This window comes from Orussus abietinus, unplaced genomic scaffold, assembly GCF_000612105.2.
Source record: "Orussus abietinus isolate OABI.00-Male unplaced genomic scaffold, Oabi_2.0 scaffold284, whole genome shotgun sequence".
Classification (NCBI taxonomy): Eukaryota; Metazoa; Arthropoda; class Insecta; order Hymenoptera; family Orussidae; genus Orussus; species Orussus abietinus.
Window position 1 is genome coordinate 253 of NW_019394533.1, and position 17,819 is coordinate 18,071.

The following is a 17,819-nucleotide window of genomic DNA, read 5'->3' on the forward strand; positions in this document are numbered from 1 at the left end:
TCGTTACAGAATCAACTTTTATTACGTTTCCTATCATTTATTTTATTTACAAACATCAAATTTCTTATAAACATTCACTACAGCCTTCTCTCCGATTTAAACTTGCCGCTGCTGCATTTCGTGGTACCCGACCCCACCACCTGGCGGCGCCATATACAGGAGGAAGGCATTCTTGTCCGCCAGTGTACATACAATAGAATGCGTGCTCATCTCTGATGCGCGGTAAAGACTAGTAAATACTCTGGAGCCATAAGCAATAATTGACTGTTAGCATCTTTGTAACTGACTGCTATTGTGGTAAGTCTGTTCAAAGTTTATCAGAAGCGAGTTGGGCAATTTAAGTAATTTTATTTGAAGGTGCCACAAAATGCTGAATAATCCTACCGGACGAGGTTCGTCGATAAACAGAGTTAGTTCATCCGCGTTTGATCGCGAAGAGAAAAGCACGCGAACTGACCTAAGGAGGACGCTTTCTAGAGCCAAGAGTAATTCTCTCGATGATAATTCTCTCATTCCGAGGCCGAAATATCGGGCTTTATCGGTGGATGCTGCAAGTCGCAAGTCAATGTTGAAAGGTTTGTTAAGTTTATTTTTAATAGGGTCTTCTCAGTCAGTGATTCTTAACCTTTCTTGAGGCACCGAACACTTGTTTATAAGGAAAATTTGCACACAGTCAAAGTTAGTAAGATATGGTTGTTCAATTTTCTTTGACTGACAGGACTGAATATTAAATACATAATTCATAATATAATTGATGTACGTAACCAAATTTTCTTTTTTTACCTTCTGAGGCTGTGTTTGAATTTGCTTTAGTATGTTGTATATACTACATGCTATACTACGTACTAAATACTCGGGATTTGAACAGCGCTTCTATGCATACTATGCCCATGTGCAAAAGAGTGTCAGCTAATACGCACCGATTTTAAATGAATTGTTATCGCAGTTGAAATTGTCCTCGTTATATCTGTCGGTGTCATATAATCATAAATAAAAGGGAAGTTATTTCAAGTCTAATTATTGCATGTAGCGTTGGAATATGCTGTACAAAATTAATCACACCACTTGCCAAATTTGTCATTATGTTTTAGAGTGCGTGTTGTTAATACATTCGCGACGGGCGAATTTTCTCCGTTTCAAATACTGAGTACTGGCGAAAATAATGAAATTCTGAAACTGATTGCCGCAAACTTGTATAGTGCATCGTTATGGACGTGATTCACGTCAGCGGCAATCAGGATTAGAATTTAAAATGACGTGAATTCACGTCAGCGGCATCCAGGAATAGAACTTGAAAAGATGGGAATTCACGTCAGTGGTCGCGAATGTGTTAGCATTCGACAGATATCGTTTTCCAAATTACAGTATTCGTCGAAGTCAATTAAATGCTATTGAATGGCTGTTTCCACATTGCACCATGGTCATTTAAAAAGGTGATAAATTTAGTTACATATAAAAATAAATGATTGTTAAAATTTTCAACATTGATAAAATTTAGACGATGCCAATAAATCAGATTCTCGGTCGGAGTTTCAACATGGCTGAAAAAGTGTGATAACTGCTCTGGGTATAGTGTAACTCGTACAATATAAACACGAAGAGCAGTGGTGTTGGATATAGAACAAATGTAGGCACTTTTTCTCTTGTTAATATTCCATTATTGTCGAAGGACAAGTAAAAAAATTGTTACTGGAAAACAGTCATTCAAGTTTCTCTTATTCTATGCGGTTGAATAAGTATAGACCAAAAGGACAGTTATGTTTTTCGTTCAAATGTCCAACGACTTCTCGAAAGAATTAACGTACATCAAATTAATACCTTCTTTTTTAATTTATCAACCTTATTGTGTTACCGTCTCTATTTTGTATACATGAAATTGCGTGCAAGGGTTTTGGTACGCCGAGGAGGAAATGTATTGTTTGAATATTACATGAACCATGGATCGATAATTTTTACGTTTCTCCAAAAAGACGAAGGAAGTTTTAACGAAAGAAACTTTCTTTTTCAGCTATTCAGTCCCAGACACCAATTACTCCATCGGCAGGTCCAAGTCGAATCCACCATGGCCATACAGCAAGTAAAACAACGCGTGGTCGTCGGTCGCATTCAGTTGAAAGAGCGAATGGAATCAGTGGTAAAGGTCCTCGCAAGGACACACGGCCTTTGCCTGACAAATCTTCCCAGGCTCAAATGCTAAGCAAGATTGAATCTTATTTCCGCAATCGTGGTCAGGGAGTGACGTTGAACGGTAATGGTAGTTTACGACCGATCACCCTAAAATTGTTCGTCGAAGTGTCGAACGAACTTTTGATGTCACTGAACATAAAGCATGATCTCACAATGTCGAATTACGTTGAGGAATTACCGAAAATTGCTAAGAAGCTTCACTACCCTGGGGTGATAGCCAAATCCTGGCTGAAAACTGTTAACACCATACACTCTTGGCCTCGAGTATTGGATTGGTTGTTTTGGTTAGTTCAGTTCTGTACGGCCAAAGATTTGGCGACGGATGCATTCAAATTAAAGGATTTACCCCAATCCGGTACCGATGACGAAAGTCAGATCAACAGACTCCTGTTTCACTGTATGTTAAGATGTTATAGCGCCTGGAACGATGAGAAACATAACGAAGAATCCGCTCTGATTGAAGAATTTTTGCGGACACTTAACGATCGGTTTGGAGTCAGCGAAGAAGTTCTGGTAACGGCGCGTAGCAATGTGGAAGCTACGATGTTTAAATTGCAAGCACTGGATGAAAAGAAGCAGGACTTAGAGAAGGAGATTGTAGAGCTGGACGAAGTTCTGGAATCATTACAAAAGGATGATGTTAAGCAGCAGGCGTACATCAGAGCAAAGAAAGAGTATATAGAGAAGATTGACAAGGAAGAGAATCAGATGAAGAATGAGTGTGAATTACTTGCTGCTGAAATTGAGAAACAGAGGGTTATGCAGGAAGAACTCGAGAAACGCATTGCTCATCAGCCGATGTCCACAAATGAGAGAGATAAAGTAGTCGAAGAATGTTTGAACATCAAGCGTCATATTAGTAGATTCGAGGAACATTTGACAGAGATTAAAAAGGAGCTGTATACTTTGGATTTAAAACTTGCATCTATCAATAATAACATCAGCAAAACTGTATTAGCGTATAATAAAGAGATCTTTCTGAATCTCGATTGCATCGAACATGTACATCTGGAAGAGCTGAAGATGCCTGAAGAAGGAATTCTCAGGCCTGATGTTTTAGATTCACTGAATTCTAAAGCGAATGCCATGAACGAATTGAAAGAACTCCTAAACAATGGGATCGATGAAAAGAGAGTTTCTATTAAAAAGGCTAACGATGAACTTGAGGGTCTCAAGGAAAGAAAGCGAATGCTGGAGGAAGAAAATAACGAGTTAATTACTTCTATTAAAGAAAGAAAAACTGAAGTTGATAATATTAAAATGAATGCGAGAAATGAAGAAATAAAACTGAAAGATCAAATAAGAACGTTAGACGATGACATCAAGAAACTGCAGGAGTCTATGCCAGATATTGTAGCGGAAAATCAAGAATTAACAGAAATGAAAGACAAGCTGGAATCGCTCCAGAGGAGGAAACTATTTCTTCAATCAAAAGCTGATGAATTCTTCCCTAGATTCTACGACATACTTCAAAATCATCGCGAAAAGGTCGCTGCGCTATTAGGGAAAATGTTGAAGGAGTGAGCATCGAAAGAGTTTAGCATTAATGAGTGACAATATATATATCGATAAAGAATCTGTCACTTGGTTAATTTCATCTTATTAGTTTTCTTGTATACATTCTGACCCGAAGAAATTTCTTGATTCAATGGGTTTTGAACGAAAAGAACCAATCCCAAGATAATAAATCTTTATTTTTATAATACTAAAATGTAAGTATTTTTATAACAACTTTTTTATAATACCAAAATGTAATACTAAACTTATTATCCGATCAGGTGTATCGTTTAATTTGCATTACTAATAACTAGTGTCGATAAATAATCTTTCACTTACCGAATTTATTCTTATATTTTCTTGTGTAGCGGATTCAGATCAATAAACAAGTTCGCAATATAATTGATTTTCTTAAATTTCAAAAGACTACGGCAAAAGGCTAAGTAAATAAATGTTTCTAATTTAAAGAAGCATATTGCTTCAACTAGTTAATATAGAAAAATTATACACTGTAGAAAAAAAATAGTACAGGACTGTTTGACTTTTTTTTCAACGAGGATAGCGCTGTCTAAACCGTGACTACGAGTTTTATTACACTCTGTATATATATTAATTAGTACGGTGATTGTCAAGAGATAACACATTTTTCAGCCGATTTCGAGACGTTCCAATTAATATTGTATCCATTATCTTGTTCTTTGCATAACATTTAATCGTTTGAGTGTCCTTAAGAAGTGAAACACGTCCAGGAACTTGATCAATGTCGATAAAGAAGATCTTTCTAAATGCCTACGTTGTCGACGTTCGTTTTTACATTGATAGCTGTATCGAATTATATTGGGTATTGTACCAAATGGCATACTCCACCTGTCGTTTTCGTACAATAATTATCAAGAAATCGAGGCAAAACTCCAGAAATNCGATATGAGCACTTGTTAAGCTCGATCGGTTTAGAAATACGTTCGGAATCGTTGTCCCCGTGAGGCCCTGCAAAATCGCTGGAGTGGTGAGCGCCCTTAAGGAATTCAAACCGCTTATTATTTTCTTTTTCCACATTAGTGATCCAATTTCTCCTAATTCGTTTGGCCCATATCGAATTGGCCTACTCGGAATCCAAACGGCTGTCGGTCATATAGTTCGACTGGCAGCTTCTCAACTTGCCAATCCTAACCCAGAACCCCAAGTAAAATTAGTCCAAATAGATTAGACAAGCTGGTCCCAGGACCATCTGACGGTATCCCGAATCTTAACTTCCCTTTCTTTTCCATATTCCTATAATCTCTTCAATCTTTTCCGGGTTTTTACCATCAAGAAGGACGGGACGTAACAGCTCTACTTCTATAATATTCACGAATATACGCGATCAAAAATGTATTTACCTGAAAATGTGTGCTAAGTCCATTTCTTGAATCAACTTCATCGGGTTGTTCGGCAGTAAATGTGCGTTGAGTATTAGTATTTATTATATCCTTTCCTGGTTTCTCTGCCTTATTCCCTTTTAAGGCCAATGATTTCCTATAAATAGTTAAAATAATAAATTCGCGCAACGCACATTACTAAATAAACCCTTTTCAAACATTACTTCCGTACTCGATATTGTTACAATATAGACATTGTGTTAAGCTGTATGTTGTTCAATATAAAGTATAATGAGTTTCTTTTAATACCGTCACAAGTGATTTTCACTTTTATTTACTTCCGTGTTTGGCTATGTCAAGTACTTGAGCTTATTTTAGTCATAACTTTAATGATAACGGAAACATACTATTATTGCATCTTGATACTGACCAAACCGGTAACACATATATCTATCTACTAATAATTTGTAACAAAATTAAAGTCCAAAGAGTCAATAACTGGAGCATATTATAATTCTTTCCGAATATATGAGATGCCTCTTACTCAATAATTCACTGTTATCTCATTTAGGGAATTCTCAATGTTGAGGTCTGGAGGTACAAAGGGTGCCTACGTAACACTATTTTTTGCTTCTGACTCGAAAAATCCAAGACCAATTTATCCAAGAATTAGGATTTAGATGACCGCTCGCCGTCTCGTTGATCAACTGTAATTGCTAATAACCCGATAAAAAAATGTTCAAAGCCAAAAATGAAAAAGGAACTTAGTTCAAAAAGTTTAGTTGAAAAAGGAATTTAGTTCAACGTTCCACCCTCTTTCACCCCTTGAAAGATTAATTTTGTATTATGGGACCGCCTGTATTCTTTTCGGTTTAAGAGTCGACGACGACGAACTACAACGATAAACTACAACAATTCTGAGGGTAGGGCTAGTATGTACATACGTAAAAATTGAAACTGCCATATCTTCGTGTACATACTAGCGATCGGCATTGGGTAAATTAAAAAAAAATTCCTAATTCTTTCTTGATTTTTTGAGTTGGTCAAACATTAATTTCTTTTTCTATAGTAATAAAGAGGGCAGATTTCCATTTCCCTCCCACTCCTGAAATTTGGATACTTGACGTTAAGTACTGAGTAGCATCCGCTGAGGTTGAAACGCAGAAGACACGTTTCGCTCATCATTCTCATCATTCAAAATCATGAATATAAAGAATATGTGGAGTTATATTCTTATATCTTTAAAATAAATGTTCGAAGAGAGAGGGACAGAGATAGATTACCTTGGTAGTACATTTCCAATGGAAAATTCTGTTTCCCTCTGGGCAAGAATTTCAAGCTGCATTTGAAGCTGAGCTATTTTCTTGTCGTGTTGTTCTTGAATATGCTGAGCATTTTTCAGAGCTTGGAGACCTTCGACCCTTTTCGCTAAAGCAGACTAGAAATTTAAATCATAAAATTCTTTGAAGGAGCAATTGTACATAAGTGTTACATCATCGGTATTAATCAGACATTTTAACAAGCTGACTGGGACATTACCCGAATCTGGATAACGGGTAGGTCTTTGTAGTGACCCCGTCTCCCACATTTGGGTGACATTTTTATTCATATATTCAACACTTCCCCTTCCCCACAACCTTCGACCCTTTTCGCTAAAGCAGACTAGAAATTTGAATCATAAAATCCTTTGAAGGAGCAATTGTACATACGTACAATGGCTGACATGAATGCCTCCCCTGCAGATACGGCATCGCCTGTGCAGGATGGGAGGGCATTGATGTCTCCCAGTGTACAATGGCGGACATAAATGCCTCCCCTGCAGATACGGCATCGCCTGTGCAGGATGGGAGGGCATTGATGTCTCCCAGTGTACATAGGTGGTATTGTGATATGATTCCAATAGTTTTTTTTTTTGCAGAAACTTATTGTACGATGGAAATAGTAATTTTTGGAAGGGTAATTGTTTGTGAAAATTTAATAGAAATATTAATTATCGGAAAGGATATTTTTTGCTAAAACTTGATGTAGAACAGAAACAGTGATTTTTGTGATATAGACAATGTGTCACTTCGGAATATCTGGCCCCTAAAATGTTGGATTTTCGCTAAAGTCTTTGGTATTTGTCCAGTCCTATTCTTGTAATGTCTTTAATATTCGTTCACGTGAAAAATAGTAAATTGGTCGATATAAATTCCAGATTCAATATAGAAAATTGCACTAAATTTCCCCCGTAGTCATTAGACATGTAACTTTTTCAGTTCTGTGGACTGGTGTCTCACGAATTTGGAGCTGATGTGATGAAATTACACGAAATCGATTTCTTGCAATAAATTGTCTTTAGTAGATAAAGCGATAGAAAGATTTAGTAGCTGAAATGATTGGTCGCGACTACAAATGTTTCACTGTATACTCTGTGTGGGAAAAAAGTTCAAATAAAAACCTTCACACACTTTAAGGTCAGTATATGCACGGGAACTTTATCGCCAAAAGTACTTAATGATATTCTCACCTGGGTTAGATTTTCAAGTTCTTTGGCACGTAGCACGAGATGACTTTCCTTTTCTTCTATTTGACGACGGCGAGATTCTAACTCGTTGATTTGGTAATGCCATCTCTCCTTTTCCTTGGCAGCATCAGCAGCTGCTTCCTGTGCGACCTTCAGTGCTGCTTCTAACTATGTATAATATAAATATCATATATACATATATTTAACAACAAAATAACAGTGGATAATAAATTAAACGTATTGCAATATAGGTAAAAGTAAAGTATAGTAAATCAGCTGCAAGAGTGCACTACCAGGTGTATAAGCTTAAATCCGCTGTTTGCTCATAGATTGCGTTCGTGAGTATATTAAGTTACTATGGACCTTAAAAAATCATGCAATTCTATTTGATGAGTATTTTTTAATTTTTAATTGCACCATGTGATAACTCTTATTCAGAGAATGATCTTTTATTCATTTTGTCGTATCTCTCATCGTTTGCGAGAAATAAATTGAAAACTGAAAGTCGAGTCATTTTAAGGGGATGATTTCACCTCTTTAAAATGATTTTCCGCCAAAAAAATGGTTTGTAATTCAGCTAGATAGACTCTAAATATCCCCAAAGTTTTAAAAGTTTTTGAATTTCCGTATTGGAAAAGTTTCCTTGTTAGCTGCTCTTGTTTTTCTCGTGAAATTAAACCAGTTACGAAAGTGTACGAGAAAGTAGGAAGTAATATACAATCCCCATATGCAGCTAACTACTCGTCCGCCACGTAACACAAAAAAAAAGAGTTGAAATCAAAGGTGACTACCAAAATAATATTCTTTGTAAGATAGACTAAGCAGCTGTTCCACTAGTTCCACATATCCCCGCAAGTCTCCATAATATTAGCTGTGGTAAAGCTTAAATATACGTAAAGAACAATTTTTCATGTCAAATAATTTGAGTGTACCTGAAGATGATGTCGCTCCCATTGCATTTGCTCTTGACGCAATTCTTTCTCCCGTAGCAAAGCTTCTTCCCTTGTCTTCAGTGTTTCTTCGGAGCTGCTGTATGCAGAACTTCTCTTCTTGAATTCGTCCATCAAATATGTAGCATTGAACTCTAGTCTTCGCGCTGCCTCTCCTAGTTCTTTTCGACAGATTTCAAGGTCATCCTTTTGCGTTTTGAGCTGTTTCTTTAGCACTATAATAAACATAAAATTGAAATGTGATAAAGTACATTATAAGATAACGTATTTTTATCTTTCTAAATGGTTTCGTTGAGACGTAAGAAATGATCGCCTCACTGAGTCGACTGTTACAATAGTTCGCATGAAACTCTACAGTTTCTTGGTTATTTCAAAATCAAACATCATACTTACTATCTAAATTTTCTTCTTCCTTGCTCAAAGAAGTAATCCTATTTTTAACGAATTTGTTCTCTTCGTGATCTAACTTCTGCTGCAATTTATGTACTTCATCGACAATAAATTCAACTTTTTGAAGTACGTTCCCAAGGTCAACGCTGTTCTTCGAGAAATAGTCCATGGTTCGATGTTCCAGTTTCTTCAACTCGGTTATCTTTTCTATCATTTCAGTGTAACCTTTATGTAGAAATTCAATATTTTTCTTGTAATGATCATGGACATCATTAAGATGATTATCGTGCTCCTTCTGAAAGAATAATGTAACATAGATCATGATATGCATTAGAGGTAAGCAGGGAAATGTTTCACACCGTTGTCGAGAGTGAAACACGGTTCATTAGTATCGTGGAACTTCTTTCAAAAGGGCTAAATGTTCTACATTGGTAAAAAAAATGCATGTACAGATTTCAAGTCCACCGCAGTGCTTATAGGATGAAATTATCGCCTTTCCGTTTTCAGTATCAATGTCACTGTAAGTTGGGAAAGATGATGTCAGATATTTCAAGTGCTCAGAAGCCATATCCGCCGGAAGAACCTGATCGAGGTTAGGTACAGTAAGAGAAGCTGTTTTCATTGTTTACAGTATTTAATCGATACTATGGCGCTATTTTATCTGTTGTTTGCTCCTAGTTTGTTCTAAGAGTAATTACAGTGCCCGAATTACTGACGTCGTACACCTCAGATTTATGAATGATTTTTTTGCCCCTTTTTCGGGTGGAAATATGTAACTGTCTCTGGTAATCATATTTTAAATGATTGAGCATGATTCGTGACATTCTCAAACAATATGGTAGAACCTTCTAACAATCAACAATAGAAAAAAAGATATGCCTTGGTCCTGATCTATATTAAATAAAACATTTTTTCGAGAAATGAATTTTTTAGTGCGGGACGAACCCAGCACCTTCATAATCTCGTGTTAAAATTTCACATGAATTAGATTATGATATTTCATATGAATTAGATTATATGGNTAAAAAATATATCCATGTAACTGATGGTTTAAACTCGCCTTTCACATCACCTTAATGACTTCGAATAATTACATGCAACCATAGTGATTACTTTGGATTGCATTTCCTTTAATTTAAAAAGCCTTTTGTACTTGCCTTTAGAGCTTCAACTTTTTCCATGTAAAACATTTCAGCATTTCGTCGATGCTCTATCATTTTTTCCATTTTCGTCTCGTAATCAACCTCGATGTGTTTTATTTCTTGACGCATTCGAGTTTCCAATTTGTCCATGGCTTCCTGAAGGAATGCAACTTGTTTCCTACCAATTTTAAAAAAGGAATTGGAAAGGAAACAAATTAAAAAATATCGATCTATGTTTATCTTACATTTAAAAATGCATGCAAATGTACACATTTGATTCCTCGTGATGACCAGACAGCATAAATAATATAATATGTGAGCATCTAATAAACATTTGTAGGATCATGTGAAGTTAAGAACGCTTAACTTCGGTGATTGAACGAGAACCGATGTTTATGACGCGGGATTAAAGTTGAGTAACAAAGAACATTGACAAAATGTACCTCTCCTATTTCGTTCAGTTTTGATATTTTGTAGAAGAACATACTCTAAGAGACACGTATTTTTATTTATAGATCTGGCAAAACGGTTTGAAGGAGTAAAACTACCCTCCAAAGTTGGGGAATTTTTTATTATTTACTAAAATTTGATCTTAAAATAAGAAAAAAAAAATGTATTTGACATGGAGATTTGAGACTCACTTCAAAATGATACGAGTAATGGGATATTTGTACTGGCACTGTTCGGCAACTACCTGCTTCGTGATTGGTTAACTTTAATCTACTAGTTTTGAAACTACATTTCGGATGTAAGGTTACGTTGGATATTTTTCTTCAGAATTTAATAGAAATTACTGTAATGTATTTCTTATTCGTGAGGTCGGGTACTGCATATCATTACTTTTTTCTCGGATAAATATAAAATGTATGTAATGTGAATATAAAGACTTACTTGCACGATTCTTGTAGAATAGATATTTCTTTCTCATGTTTTTCTTCCAAACTTTCCAAAATATTTTCCAAGTAAATCTTTTCTGATTGCAGTTTTTGTAATAGATTCTCTGGCTGCGCATCCATGGAATGTTCTCTAACACCTTTCGTATTATTATATATTTCCATTTCGTTCGACATTAACACCACTGGTAAGGGTGTAGGCTGTTCTATGAGCGCCTTGATTAATTTCAATGATACCGATAAGAAAACATTTTTATAAGGTCAACAAATTTATTTACTTTGAGATTTTGGATTTTTGCGCATTATCAAAAGTGCATCGCAAATTTAACTAACCCCTTCATCTACAATATCGTGTGAGACACGTGGTATATCAATCGGGCCAAACGTGAACAAAACGTGTGAGAGGCGTCCTACTGAACACCAAACTTAACAGTTACGTAACTTAAAACTAACAAATAACATAACGTTTGTTACAATGTAAAAACCAAACAGTTACGCAACTTAAAACTAACAAATAACATAACGTTTGTTACAATATAATAACCTAACAGTTACGTAACATAGAACTAACTGGTTACATGACATTTGTTACAATGTATGTATGTTTGTTACAATGTACTGTGTATATGCAGCACATATTTGTAACAAAACGGAACTGCATTGGTGCTGTCATCTATTTTATTATATCATCGTCATCGTCATTATAATTCATCGTCAAATGTCATAAGAATAATATATGTCATATTTTGTTTACTATGTACTCGTATGAAAAAATGTGACTTTAATTCATACGCGCATATACACTATCAGTCATTGTTTGCTAGTCGAATGAAATCCTAATTGTCTTTAAGTAAAAGCAAATAGTTTATCGTTACATAATTTCATTGAAAGTCTGATTTGTCATTTAATATCTAACTATTGTCAAGTAGCAAAAAATAATTAAATGGATGAAAAATTAATATTATTTTAAGGTAACTGATATTATAAGGTTAATATAACATTAATGTAACATGTTACACAACACGTTACCTTACCGAGTGAGAAATAATAACTAACATCTAACTTCCATGTTACTTTTATGCTACATAACATGTTAGTTTCGAAAACGTAACATTTACCCAACAGTTATATAACAGTGTTCACTGGGTTCGTTATGGAATGTATTATTTAACAACGCTCTACAAAATGTCGTGAAATGCAAGAAATGTTCGTTATTACTCCGAAAGCTAAAAAACACACAAGGACCTCAGAAAAATAAAGTGTATAACACTCTTTACCTGAATATGGTTCCTGATGCGATTTTGCTGTGCCTTTAACTGAGTGTCGAACAAAGCTTGTTGTTCTATCTGTTGTTGAATAAGGACGTTAAACTGTTTCTCTTGTTCTATAAGAACTACTTTTTGATGCTGTAATAGACGGTTTAATTGTTGGTGTTGATTAGATAATGCTGTCGCTGTTTGTAGTTCATGGTCCTCTTGCTGCATTGATGTTATCGCTACTTGTTGATTAACTTGTTCCCCAATTAACCTCGAAATACCGGGAGGGTATGAAGGAGTTTGCAAGACATTGTTAAGTGAAGTTAAAAGTTGCTGTGATGCTTCAACGTTAGGGGCCTCTTGCGATGTAGCTTCACTTGGCATATTCTCCGAGATCTTCGTTTCGCACACCTTTTCGGACTTCACTTTCATGTCATTCTCTTCATTTGTTGAACCATCTAACCACTTTGGTAATTCCTTAGGCAGGTGTATACTATTTCCTGATGGTTTCGGCAATGAAGCAGATTTTCCCTTCAAACCAGCCTGGTAGAAGTAATTATTAACTTAAAATCCTCGCTTCTAGTAAATACAGAGGATCGCTAAGTATTAATATAGGATTACCATGAACGTCACGAACAACAAAATAGACATCTACTTTAAGGTGAAGTGAAACACGTCGAGGAACTTGATCGACGTCGATAAAGATGATTTTTCTAAATACCTTCGTTGCCGACGTTGGTTTTTATATTGACAGCTGGGTCGAATTATATTGGATATTGTACCAAATGGCATACTCCACCTGCCGTTTTCGTACAATAATTATAAAGAAATCGAAGTAAAACTCCAGAAATCCTCTGAATTCATGCTTTCTGGGGCCCTAATTGACTGCAGAGGGACCCCCTGCGCCATCTGTGATTTCCAGGTCAATTAAATTTTCACTCCGAGACCTCGTATTCCCATCGTTTTAGCATAAAAGCGCATACAACACTTTTTTTGCCTTTATCCCGTTCAAATGCGAGTTTATGGATTACCAGAGTGTTCTAAATTGTCGTAAAATTGTCCTGACCCTTTCGATGCTCATATCAGAGCCTTCGATAATTGTACATTGATCGAAATATGAGAGCTCGATGCCATTTTGATTCTGGTCTGGGCTGAGTTACAAAATTAAAAAAAAATCAAAATTTTGAATATGACAGGACAATTCTTAGATGATCAGGAGTGACGTGTCAAAGTTTCGGACAGTTTAGTCTAATACGCTTAAAAAAAAGTGTTGTATTCGAATCGACTGATTTGAAGGGGGTTTCACTTCACCTTAAACAGTTTGACAGTCTGTATTTATTAGTCACTAATACATGCATTACGTCTATCACAATTCTAGTAATTATAACAACTTTTTTCTCTCCGTGCAGTACCTCCACGAAATCAACCTTCACACCAATATGTAGAAGCTCAAAGTATCACTATACCGAACAATCTATTAATCTACTAATAACTTCGAAGTTCATGTGGCGTTAAGGTGAAGTGAAACACGTCGAGGAACTTGATCGACGTCGACAAAGATGATTTTCCTAAATGCCTACGTTGCCGACGTTCGTTTTTATATTGACAGCTGGGTCGAATTATATTGGATATTGTACCAAATGGCATACTCCACCTGTCATTTTCGTACAATAAATATCAATAAATCGAAGTAAAATTTCAGAAATCCTCTGAATTCATGCTGGCTGGGGCCCTAATTGACTGCAGAGGGACCCCCTGCGCCATCTGTGATTTCCAGGTTAATTAAATTTTTACTCCGAGACCTCGTATTCCCATCGTTTTAGTATAGAAGCGCATACAACACTTTTTTCGTCTTTATCCCGTTCAAATGCGAGTGTATCGATTATCAGAGTGTTCTAAATTGTCGTACAATTGTCCTGACCCTTTCGATTCTCATATCAGAGCCTTCGATAATTGTATATTGATCGAAATATGAGAGGTCGACGCCATTTTGGTTCTAGTCTGGGCTAAGTTACATAATTTTTTCCAAAAATCCAAAATTTGAATGTGTCAGGACAATTCTTAGATGTTCAGGAGTGACGTGTCAAAGTTTCGGACAGTTTAGTCTAATACCCTTAAAAAAAAGTGTTGTATTCGAATCGACTGATTTGAAGGGGGTTTCACTTCACCTTAAATATACATAAACGAAAAGAAAAGAAATTTACTTCCGCTAGCGTCAATAATGTCTTAATGCTATGGACGAACATTATTTACCACATTATCATCTGGTGAGTGTCCTGCCGTGTGTAAGGAAGATGAAGCCAGTAATCCAAGAGGGTCATTCAAAACAATTGAGTCTCTCTTGCCCCTTCTAGATTCCCGATGTACGGAAGATGTTGGTGCATAACCAGGAGTGATTATTTTCGATAACGTTTCAGTAGCAATTTGACCTTGTTGGTGGCCAGCTGCTTCTTGGCCAAATTTTGCAGATTCTTCAAGCACATTACTTTTCTCTTCAACGGGAAATCGTTGTCTGTTGCTAAATAAATCTTCCATTAGTGCAAATTTTCGTAATTTCTCTTCAGTAGGTGGTTTGTCAGCAAATTTTGTAATTACATCTTCGTCATTATTGAAGACATTCTGACCATGTTGAACAAATTTTGGTGTAATAACTTCGTCATGAATTCGATCCCCTTTACTTAATTCAGATTCTTTGATCTCTTGTTTTTTGGTAAGTGGTGTATCTTTTATTAAGATATTTCCTTGGCTCAGAGTGTTCGAGCTTGTTTGATTCTGAAAATGTTTCATGCCTAATGCAACATTTGATGGAATGGAGTTCGTTTTTATCCCGAATAAATTTGCCACGAAGTTTCCTTCCGATTTCATTGTAGACGATTTCGAATTTTTGTGGAAATCTTCCTCTTCTGATAATAAATCAGCGAGAGAATCATCTTCGTTGATATCTGGAATGCGGAAAAGGGTGGACTATAAACCGATAGAGACCTCGTATTACCATCGTTTTGGCATAGAAGCGCATACGACACTTTTTTTTGCTTTTATCCCGTTCAAATGCGAGTTTATCGATTACCAGAGTGTTCTAAATTATCGCAAAATTGTCCTAGTCCTTTCGATTCTCATATCAGAGCCTTCGATAATTGTATATTGATTGAAATGTGAGAGCTCGATGCCATTTTAGTTCTGGTCTGGGCTAAGTTAAAAAATTTTATGCAAAAATCTAAATTTTAAATGTGTCAGGACAATTCTTAGATGATCACTTCCTGTGTCAAAGTTTCGGACAGTTTGGTCCAATACCCTTAAAAAAAAAGTGTTGTATTCGAATCGACTGATTCGAAGAGGGTTTCACTTCACCTTAAAGCTCTTTTCTGTATTGCCTCCCACCGTTCGTGTAACCGCGTTCACCGTCGCAGAAAGGCTAACTTAAAATACCAAAGATAGTCGCGAAAAGGCGTGTAAACCATGCTTACGTTACATAAAATATGTTATGCCATAGACCGTAATAGTACGAGAGTTGTAGCACTAATTAAGTTGGGGCATTGATCAAGGTTTTACCGCGCGCTTATTTTAATATAAGTGTCATGAATTCAGAAAACGCTTCAGCATCGTCCTCTATTTCTCCGGTAACTGACAATATCTCTGAACGGATAAGAAAGCACATAAACTGTAACATTACAGTTTCGAGATTCTTTTCTAATCATTCATTGAGGTACAATGATCTGTAGCACCTTCTTAGACTTAATTTCGTGTCGATTTCTCCACGTTTCGCTGACGTAATAGGAGTGACACCAAACGGAACACCGAAAGTAAGGCAATTTGTTCACTTATTATTTTTCTTTTTTCCCTCGAGAATCATAATCTTTCCGGCAATTTAATTTACTGACCATCCCGATTTAATGGTCGATCTTATTTAATTAATTTTAATACGTAATATTACGTTGCATCCATTCCTCCCTTAGAAGAGATTTCACATCGTGTGATTATCATTTCCTACACTTTTTCTTTTACTTTTTAGATGATCATAAGTCATGTATCAAAGTTTCGGACAGTTTGGTCCAATACCCTTAAAAAAAAGTGTTGTATTCAAATCGACTGATTTGAAGGGTGTTTCACTTCACCTTAAGATGATAACTTTATTATCGGCTTAAAAGAGTTCGAGCATAAAGTGCTGATGGGACAGTATTAACCTTGATATGATTTTAAATTAACATAAACGTAGTGAATGTGCAAACCTTCTAATGAAACATTTCTCTTGGATTCATTGTTTGGTCGTCGTGTATTTTTATTCTTCGATACATAATGGGTCTGCTGTTTCTTCATTGATGTGTTAAATAAACTACTGTCTAATTCATCCATGTCTTCCATCATTCTTGCGATATCTTCTGAACTAACTTCCGATGCATTAAATATCATTGACATTGTTCACCGCCAACTGTTCCTAAAAACGTAAGCAATACAACATATTTATAAATGATATGTTTATGCTCATTATTTTGTATGACATTTAATTTATTAAACAATACAAAAGAACTTGTTTAATACATTGACAGGCATGGACATCGTCGCGATCACATTCTTTCGCCATTCTTGAAGAAATATTCCAATGTCATATGTGCCCATAATTATGAAAGTGGTCTAAGTCATATATTTTTTGTTTGGAAATTACATTGAATTAATTTCGTTTGAAATAATATGGCGTGAAATAACTGATAAACTCATTTTTTTTTTTTTAATTTTGACTTAGACCACTTTCATAATTATGGGCACATATAACACGTTTGCGAATACTGTATACTGACTGAAGAAGAAAGAACATGTTGCTCAGAAAGTTTCGTTGTGTCATTTATTTTTGCTATGGTGGCGGTGAAATTTTCATCAAATGTCATCATTGAAATGGACGACATTCCAGTAGACAATCCATCAGTATGAGCACGAAGGATTAAGGTGAAGTGAAACACGTCGAGGAACTTGATCGACGTTGATAAAGAAGATTTTTCTGACGACGAAATTGAGACAGTAACGACGTGTTTAACAGTCGTTACCGTCTCAATTTCAAAGGCAAATAACTTTATTTCAAGAGGTGAGCGCTGAGTTTTTTCTTTGGTTTAGGCATTTTTATTTCATTTGAGAACCAAGGGAATTAATTTTGACTTGATTTTAGGCGAGCCCCATATTCTTAAATTTTACCGAATTTTTTACACATTTTTTAGAGCAACTTTTCTTCATGGAATTAACCAATGCAATGGTTTTATGATTGATTACTATAGGACTAATTGTTACCTTAATATAAGTCCCGCTTAATTTTCACTACAGACTGCAAATCTGCATAAAAATTTGGTTAAACTGTTTGACTAATACTACTTTTTTAATTATACAGAAGTTACATGTGTTACAAGACAGTAAACCGGCAGCAAGCTGTCAACTACAGCAGCAGGCGGCTTGGAACTGTTTACAATACGTCGTCATGGCAACGACATAACAGCTATAGTACGATACGTGCGCGCGCAGGTGTGTTCCGATTTTAGACATCAAACGTTAACGCACAACTGGAGAAATGTATAACCTCGTTCGGCAAAAACTGTTTTCGTTGAAAACAACATATTGCATTGACGTTTATAAGGTACATGTAAAAACGGACAACGCGAT

General features: G+C 35.8%; 2 protein-coding genes across 2 annotated transcripts; one reads left to right on the forward strand and one right to left on the reverse strand.

Annotated features, from left to right (window-relative positions):
• The first annotated feature begins 205 nt into the window (after positions 1 to 205).
• LOC105696034 (kinetochore protein NDC80 homolog) lies at positions 206 to 4,086 on the forward strand. Its single transcript, XM_012418172.1, has 3 exons — positions 206 to 297; positions 358 to 575; positions 2,009 to 4,086. Exons 2-3 carry the CDS (start codon positions 368 to 370, stop codon positions 3,709 to 3,711), a joined length of 1,911 nt encoding a protein of 636 aa, XP_012273595.1. The 5' UTR covers positions 206 to 297; positions 358 to 367; the 3' UTR covers positions 3,712 to 4,086.
• A 671-nt stretch (positions 4,087 to 4,757) lies between these two features.
• On the reverse strand, positions 4,758 to 16,592 carry LOC105696008 (fas-binding factor 1). The gene is made up of 11 exons (XM_023432646.1): positions 16,406 to 16,592; positions 14,433 to 15,121; positions 12,201 to 12,722; positions 10,922 to 11,139; positions 10,046 to 10,208; positions 8,892 to 9,183; positions 8,481 to 8,713; positions 7,552 to 7,716; positions 6,326 to 6,480; positions 5,064 to 5,199; positions 4,758 to 4,850 (listed from the first exon to the last, which is right to left on the reverse strand). Exons 1-11 carry the CDS (start codon positions 16,590 to 16,592, stop codon positions 4,758 to 4,760), a joined length of 2,853 nt encoding a protein of 950 aa, XP_023288414.1.
• Positions 16,593 to 17,819: the final 1,227 nt, after the last annotated feature.